The sequence below is a fragment of the Somniosus microcephalus genome, chromosome 21 (assembly GCF_052327205.1).
Source record: "Somniosus microcephalus isolate GS21.2 chromosome 21, FLI_Smic_1.0, whole genome shotgun sequence".
NCBI lineage: Eukaryota > Metazoa > Chordata > Chondrichthyes > Squaliformes > Somniosidae > Somniosus > Somniosus microcephalus.
Window position 1 is genome coordinate 15,947,879 of NC_141007.1, and position 8,820 is coordinate 15,956,698.

Consider the following 8,820-nt stretch of genomic DNA (forward strand, 5'->3'; position numbering starts at 1 on the left):
AAGGTCCCCAGTGTCTAACCCACAGCCCCATCCAAACCCCTCCCCCAAATGCACAGCATTGGACTGCTTCTTCACTGGGGCAGAGATCGCATCATATAGAAGGCGAGTGTCTTCATAGGTGACACTCGTCCCGTGGGATCTCCTGGACTGGTTTCCATCGCCTGAGGTGTTCGGGGAGGAATCTCCCAGAGTATTATTTCCTTTATCGGCCCTGGGATTTTCTGTTTTTATGCCTCTCCCAGGAGATTACATGGCTGCGGGAGGGTGGGAAGTGTCTAGTCATGATACTTGGAACATGATGAGTGTGGGGCAGGTTTGGTGGGCCAGCTGCTCTTTTCCTGCCCATCACTTTTTGTGTTGTTCCCGTCCAGTCACGAGTTGAAGTAACTTTTTTACGCAGCGAGTGGTTAGGATTTGGAATGCACTGCCTGATAGGGCGGTGGATACAGATTCAATAGTAGCCTTCAAAAGGGAATTGGATAAATACATGAAGGAGAAAAAATTGCAGGGATGTGGGGAAAGAGCGGGGGAGTGGGACTAACTGGATTGCTCTTCCAAAGAGCCAGCACAGACTCGATGGGCTGAATGGCCTCCTTCTGTGGTAGACTAATCTATGATTCTATAAGGGACGTGAGGTTTAAGTCTTACCGTGGCCTCGCAATCCCAGTGATACATCAGGAAGGCCTCCTCTTCCATCTGAACATCCGGGTCGTAGGATTTGGATCCATCCAGCACCAGGTCCTGGTGAGCGTCCCAGGTTCTCTCCGAGCCCCCGCTGATAACGGCCACCAGTTTGCTCTGCACCACCCGGATCACTGTCGCCGCCTTGCTGCTCAAGGGTGTGCCCCACAGATCCGCCGTGAACTGGAGGCAGTGTGCGCCAAGGGGCAGTGCCAGCTTGGGCAGCACCAGGAGGGGTTTGCCGGTGTCCGCGGTGCCGAGGGACAGTCGGGCCGACCCGCGGCAGCTGGCGGCCTCGAACGCCTCCCACCGGTAGCGGGCCCGGTACGCGGTGCAGCCCCTCAGGTCCACGTCAGCCTCGAAGTAGTTCGCGCGAGCCCTGGCGACGGTGGGCGGCGGCCTGACCAGTCGGACCGCGGGCGCCCGGCACTCGGGCTGGCGCACCGTGACCGCCAGCCGGGCCACGGCGGAGCTGATGTCATTAAAGGCCTCGGCCTCCACGGTGTAACGGCCGGCCGCCCTGTACCGGTGCCGGGCGGTGCCGTTCTGGTCGACGTACGTCTTCCGGGAGTCGCCGAAATCCCACCGGTAGCGGACGTCGCTGCCCCCGGCCACCGCCATGGAAAACGTCACAGCCTGGTCGACGAACAGATCGGTGCCATTGCTCCAGAGGTCTGGCGCTGCCATCACCGGGAGCTGGACCCGAAAGCGTTCGGTCAGCGTCAGCTCGCCGAGCTGACCGGCAGCCTCGATGCGGACGGTCAGCTCGCCTGTGCCCAGAGGAGTGTAGGTGATGCTTGGCCCCGAGAGTTGCTGATCGGAAGAGCCCGGCAGGTGGAGGTGCCACTTGTACCTCACGCCCGCCCCAGTCCGTACGCCCACTGTCAGCCTCACCTCCTTGTTGGCTTCGACGGCGGGGTGGCAGCAATTGACCAAGTGGAGCCCAGCGATCTCCTCCACCACCGCCACGCAGGTGGAGCGCGTCTCGCTGCTGACTTCGTTCCGCGCCGTCGCCGTCACATTATGCCAGCCGACCGACGGGAACGCCATCTCGTAGGTGTCCCCGCGCAGTGACACGCCCACGTGCAGGCCGGGGAAGTACAGGAAATAGCGCACGGCGCTGCCCTGCCGGATGCTGAGGGCGAAGGTCACTGGCTTGCCGGCCCGAACAGTCGCATTATCTGGCACCACCGCCAGCCCTCGGACCCTGTCCAGGGTGGTGATGTTGTGGCAAATCGCCTCCCAGCTGACTGCGTTGGAAGCGTTGAGGGTGAGCGGATACACGCCCGCCGCTCCGAAGGTGTGCTCGACCTCCCGCCCGTGCCAGGCCCGAATTCCTGCGCCGCCCGGCAGGCTCCATTCCCAGGAGAGGTCGGTGCCTCGGGCTGCGAAGCCCCGGAGGTGCGCGGTGGTGGCGGACGGCACGTAGAAGGGAGGTGCTGCCTCCAGCACTGTGTAGCTCACTTCGGAGATGAGCTCCTGGATTCTTAAAGCCAGGGAGCCCTGGGCGGCGCCCAGCCTGTTGTGGACGGTCACATTCACCACAGTGGTTCCTGCCGACGAGCAAACGTAGGCGAGCGAGGATATGTTGGTCCTGAGGCGGTCTTCATCTCCTTCGACATGCCATTCGTACAGCAAGTCAGTCCCCGAGACTACTGTCACGTTCAGGTGAACCAGTTGCCCAGTAGCTGCCGCGTGCGATGTCGATGTAAGCTCCACCCCACTGATACGCTCCTGGACAAAGATCTCTTTGCTTCGGTTGACTCCTCCGAGAGCGTTTTTGGCCAGCACCACCGCATAGTAATCGCCGGCCACCTCTGGCTCAAACACCACCGTCGACCCTTGACCTACAGCGACCGCGACAGGGCCTCGCCTGATGGTCCACTCGTAGGACACATTGGAGCCAAGCACCACGCGTGCGCGCAGCGTGCCAGCTTCCTTGGTGGCAAAGTAACTGCCCTGAATCAGGTCACCGCTGTCTATCTCCACGTCTTGGATCCGCTCTTCGACCTGAATGGTGGCCATTCTTGTCTCCTCGCTCACCTCGTTTCTTGCCGTCACCACCACGATGTAAGTGCCAGGCTTTTGGAACGTGTGTTTAAAGCTGGAGGGTCCGGGATGTAGGGCACAGTCTCCGCACACAGCCCAGAAGAAGGAGACTCGCTCTCCCAGGGACAGGGCGGCAGTGAAGGTGACTCCCTTCCCGACTTCGACCGTCTGCTGCTCGGCGCTGATGCTCAGCTGGGTGACGGGGGTCACGACCCGGACCGCCAGGCGCCTCTCCAAGCGACTGACCAGGTTTTGCCCGATGACGGTCACAGTGAACGGGCCGCGGCTCCGGTAAGCGTGCGCTGGCTGGCGCCCCTGCCGCCTGGCTGTGCCGTCGCCGAAGTCCCAGTGGAAGGTGGCGTTGGTGCCCGACGCCCCGCGGAGGCGGAACCTGTAAGTCCCATTCAAGGAGAGCGCCTCCTGGCCTGGACCGTCGTGCCAGATCGTGAAGTCACCGACACCGTCCTGAATCGCCACCGAGCACGAGCTGCTCCGCCGATCGACCCGGTTGCTGACACAGACGGTGGCCGAGTAGAGGCCGACCCGGCCGTATGTGAAGGTCAGCTCCCGGCGGCTGGACACAGGGGGGCCCGACACCCCCAAATCCCACTGGTATTCGTACCGGTGCCGCTCATCCTCCCTGGGGACCACCTCGGCTACAAATCGCACCGGATCGTTCAACAGTGCGGAATAGTTACTGGCCACCAGCCGGACGTGGCCGATCGGCGCCTGGATGCAGATGGCGGCCTGGCGGGACGCGGCGGTGTAGGGGCTGCTGGCGGTGAGGCTGATGGTGTAGTTCCCGGCCCTGGCGTAGGCGTGGAGGATCCTGGGGCTGCCGCGCACCACCTGAGCCGGGCTCCCGTCTCCGAAGCTCCAGCGGAATCGTGTCGCGTTCCCCGCCCCCGAGACCTGAGCCTGGAATGAGGCCTTGCGTCCCGAGGCCAAGCATCCTGCCGGGGTGATGCCCGTCACCCTCAGCGCGTAGACCTCCGCGACCACCGAGCGGCTGACCGAGCTCACCGCGTTGCTGCCGGTTACAGTGACGGTATAACTCCCTTCCGCCGCGTACGTGTGAGAAACCGCGCCGGCCGTCAGGTTTCCGAAGGTGCGCCCGTCCCCCATGTCGAAGGTCCACACGACGTTACTGCCGCTTAACGCTTCGGCTCGAACCAGCATCGCCGAGCCCAGCTCACCGCGCCCACTGGTTGTCACCACGAGGCCCGCGACCTCTTCCTCCACTGTAACCATCACGTAGCAACTCACTCCGCTGGCCGTGTTGTTGGCCCGGAGTGTGACGTTGTAAACTCCCCTCGCTTTAAACCTGTGGCGCACCGTGGAATTTGCCCCCACTACAACAGGAGCTCCATCACCAAAGTTCCACGTGTAGAAGATCCCATAGGAGGAGGGGCGAGGGAAAGCTTCAAACTCAACGGCCCCATTGATGCGAGGGTGGTCCGGGGTCGGTGCACAGCTCAATCCTGACAAAGGGCTACGGACTTGCACCGAAAGGCTCCTCTTAACACAGCTCCACTGAGCAAGAATCTCCACTTCCAAAATATAGTCACCTAGAGAAACAGAAGAGTTTTTTTACTTTTAAACTATTATTTGGTTATTTGCAGCAGTACATCTGCAACGCCTGTCCACTGGCCCCACTGTCTCCGTCAGACCAAAGCGGACCTTTCACTAAAGGGCGGTCAGAAAGGATGAAGCAGAGAGAGAATAGAGAGCAAAAACATAGGGAGAGACAAAGCAAGGCAGAACATGAAACAGCAAGACAGAGAGGGAACACGAGACAGGGGAATGTGTGTACGTGTTGGAGAGAGACAGACAGACAGAGAGATGGACAGGGAGAAAGATAAATAGAGATAGACTGAGGGAGACAGAGACAGAGAGACAGAGAGAGAGCGAGACAGAGAGTCAGAGAGTCAGAGAGATGGGCAGGGAGAAAGATAAATAGAGAGACTGAGGGAGACAGAGACAGAGAGTCAGAGAGAGAGCGAGACAGAGAGTCAGAGAGAGGGCGAGACAGAGAGAAAGAGAGAGACAGAGAGAGAAACAGAGATGGACAGAGAGAAAGATAAATAGAGACAGAGAGAGAGAGACAGAGAGAGAGACAGAGAGAGAGACAGAGAGAGAGACAGAGATGGACAGAGAGAGAGAGACAGAGAGAGAGAGACAGAGAGAGTGAGACAGAGAGAGATTGAGACAGACAGAGAGAGTGAGACAGAGAGAGTGAGACAGACAGAGAGAGTGAGACAGACAGAGAGAGATTGAGACTGGCAGAGAGTGAGACAGAGAGAGAGTGAGACAGAGAGAGAGAGAGTGAGACAGAGAGAGAGAGTGAGAGAGAGAGAGAGAGTGAGACAGACAGAGAGAGAGTGAGACAGAGAGAGAGTGAGACAGAGAGAGAGTGAGACAGAGAGAGAGTGAGACAGAGAGTGAGACAGACAGAGAGAGAGTGAGACAGAGAGAGAGAGTGAGACAGACAGAGAGAGAGTGAGACAGAGAGTGAGACAGACAGAGAGTGAGACAGACAGAGAGTGAGACAGACAGAGAGTGAGACAGACAGAGAGAGAGTGAGACAGAGAGAGAGTGAGACAGACAGAGAGAGAGTGAGACAGACAGAGAGAGAGTGAGACAGACAGAGAGAGAGTGAGACAGACAGAGAGAGAGTGAGACAGAGAGAGAGATTGAGACAGACAGTGAGAGAGACAGACAGAGAGAGTGAGACAGACAGACAGACAGAGAGACAGGCAGAGAGAGATTGAGACAGACAGACAGAGAGAGAGTGAGACAGAGAGAGAGTGAGACAGAGAGTGAGACAGAGAGAGAGTGAGACAGAGAGAGAGTGAGACAGAGAGAGAGATTGAGACAGACAGTGAGAGAGACAGACAGAGAGAGTGAGACAGACAGACAGAGAGTGAGACAGAGAGAGAGAGTGAGACAGAGAGAGAGTGAGACAGAGAGACAGAGAGTGAGACAGACAGACAGAGAGTGAGACAGAGACAGTGAGACAGAGAGAGAGAGAGAGTGAGACAGAGAGTGAGACAGAGAGAGAGAGAGACAGACAGACAGAGAGTGAGACAGACAGAGAGAGAGTGAGACAGACAGAGAGAGAGTGAGACAGACAGAGAGAGAGTGAGACAGAGGGAGAGAGATTGAGACAGACAGAGAGAGATTGAGACAGACAGAGAGTGAGACAGACAGAGAGTGAGACAGACAGAGAGTGAGACAGACAGAGAGAGTGAGACAGACAGACAGAGAGTGAGACAGAGAGAGTGAGACAGAGAGAGAGAGAGAGTGAGACAGACAGAGAGATTGAGACAGACAGAGAGAGATTGAGACAGACAGGGAGAGAGACAGAGAGAGTGACAGAAGAAGAGATGCACACACAAGTCCATGGCATCATGACTGAAGCACTGTGTCATTTCCATTTCCCATGCCAATTATTCTTGTGGTGCCTCTCAGTGCTGCCAATGAATGTTCAGTTGTGGACAGGTTCATGTATCCATCAGTTGGATCCACTGCTCAAACCAATCTCCATGGCTCTGTTCAAGATGATGATAAACGAATCAACAAAATACTCAAGAGCAAAGTCCTTCAGGTGTGTCATAAAATTAGGATCATCACTAATGGGGCAGCCATGACTACAGCTAGACGGTGATCGAGAACAGCGCTAGAATTCCCACAGTGACTGACACATTGAGCTTAATAGCAGCTGTATCAACTTTACAAAGCTCCAATCTAATTGTACAGAGTTCCTTAGTATTCCATAGGGTAAGGATTATTTGCTAAGTAAATGTACAGAGTCACTATTTATTCAGGGTAAGGGTCACTCACTGTAACTGTACAGAGTCCCTGTTTATTCAGCAGGGTAAGGGTCACTCACTGTAACTGTACAGAGTCACTGTTTATTCAGGGTAAGGGTCACTCACTGTGTAACTGTACAGAGTCACTGTTTATTCAGCAGGGTAAGGGTCACTCACTGTGTAACTGTACAGAGTCACTGTTTATTCAGCAGGGTAAGGGTCACTCACTGTAACTGTACAGAGTCACTGTTTATTCAGGGTAAGGGTCACTCACTGTAACTGTACAGAGTCACTGTTTATTCAGGTTAATGGGGGAGGAGATAGCAGAAGGGCTTGCATAATTTTCCAATCTTCCCTAGATGCGGGGGGAGGTGCCTGAGGATTGGAAAGTGGCAAATGTGACACCGTTGTTCAAGAAAGGGTGTAAGGACAATCCATTAGCTACAGGCTGGTCAGCTTATCATCAGTGGTGGGTAAAGTTTTAGAAACAATAATCAAGGAAAAAATTAACGGACACTTGGAGAGGTTTAAGCTAATTAAGGAGAGTCAACACGGATTTGTAAAAGGCAGATCGTGTTTGACTAATCTAATTGAATTTTTTGATGAAGTAACAGAGAGGATTGTTGAAGGGAATGCAATGGATGTTGTCTACATGGATTTTCGGAAGGCGTTTGACAAAGTACCACATAGAAGGCTGGTTAACAAAATTGAGGCTCATGGAATAGATGGGTCAGTGGCAGCTTGGATAAGGAATTGGCTTAAGGACAGAAAACAGCGAGTTGTGGTAAATGGCTGTTTTTCAGACTGGAGGATGGCGGACAGTGGTGTTCCCCAAGGGTCAGTGCTGGGGCCACTGCTTTTTTTGATATATATAAATGACCTGGATATTGGAATACAGAGTAGAATTTCTAAATTTGCCAATGACACCAAACTTGGAGGTGTGGCAAACAGTGAGGATGATACCAATCGACTGCAACAGGACATAGAAAGGCTAGCAAAATGGGCAGACAAGTGGCAGGTGGAATTTAATACAGAGAAGTGTGAGGTGATGCATTTTGGCAGAAGGAACAGGGAGAGGCAATATACACTTAATGGCACAGTTTTAAAGAGTGTGCAGGGACAGAGGGACCTGGGAGTTAATATGCATAGGTCCCTGAGGTGGCAGGACATATTGAGAGAATGGTTAGCAAAGCATATGGGATCTTGGGCTTCATAATAGAGGTATTGAGTACAAAAGTAGAGAAGTTATGCTGAACCTTTATAAAACGCTGGTTAGGCCACAACTGGAGTATTGCATCCAGTTCTGGCCACCACACTTTAGGAAGGGTGTGAAGGCCCTTAGAGGGTGCAGAGGAGATTTACCAGAATGGTTCCGGGGATGGAGGAACTTAGCTACAAGGACAGGTTGGAGAAGCTGGATTTGATTTCATTAGGGCAAAGGAGGTTGAGGGGTGATTTGATAGAGGTGTACAAGATTATGACGGGTTTGGATAGGCTAGATGGGGAAAGGCTGATCCCACTAGTTGATGGTACAAGGACTAGGGGACACAGATTTAAGGATTTGGGCAAGAGATACAGGGGGGACATGAGGGAAAACTTTTTTACGCAGCGAGTGGTGATGACCTGGAACTCGCTGCCGACGGAAGTGGTGGAAGCGGAGACACTCAATGTTTTCAAGGGGAGGCTGGATAGGCACTTGAGGGAAATAAACTTGCAGGGCTACAGGGATAGAGCGGGAGAATGGGACTGACTGGATGGCTCTACAGAGAGCCGGCACAGACTCGATGGGCCAAATGGCCTCCTTCTGTGCCGTTATGACTATAACTCCAGGACTCTATGACTCTAAGGGTTACTCACTGTGTAACTGTACAGAGTCACTGTTTATTCAATTGGTGCCCCTGTATCATCCTGATGAACAATATTTAAAAATCACAAATCTAGATAAGGAGAATATTTGAGCCGTGTCATTACCGGGCTGTGTGTATGTCCAGGTGATGTGATCCTGCAGCCTCACGCTCGCAGTCCCTGGGTCCGGCTCAGGCAGGTGAGAGGAGTGCGGAGGGTGTGTGGAATGGGTCACTTGGGCACTACCATCGCCAAAGTTCCATCTGATTCAAAAAAATGCAAAGTAACTTAACTGAAATCACACAAAGACAGTGATGCCCAACACCCTACACACCCACACCCACCAACCCACACACACCTACACGCACACTCGCGCACACCCACACACACACACCCACCCACACACACCTACACACATGCACACAAATGCACA

At 54.3% G+C, this 8,820-nt stretch overlaps 1 protein-coding gene across 1 annotated transcript in view; it reads right to left on the reverse strand.

The window, feature by feature from the left end:
• pkd1b (polycystic kidney disease 1b) overlaps positions 1-6,346 on the reverse strand; it is a 157,133-nt gene extending 150,787 nt beyond the window's left edge. The window contains exons 1-2 of the mRNA XM_085964089.1: positions 6,268-6,346; positions 649-4,298 (exon numbers count right to left, since the gene is read on the reverse strand). Of these exons, the coding sequence (XP_085820215.1) occupies positions 649-4,298; positions 6,268-6,346 (3,729 nt within the window). The remainder of the gene's footprint in view (positions 1-648; positions 4,299-6,267) is intronic.
• Positions 6,347-8,820: the final 2,474 nt, after the last annotated feature.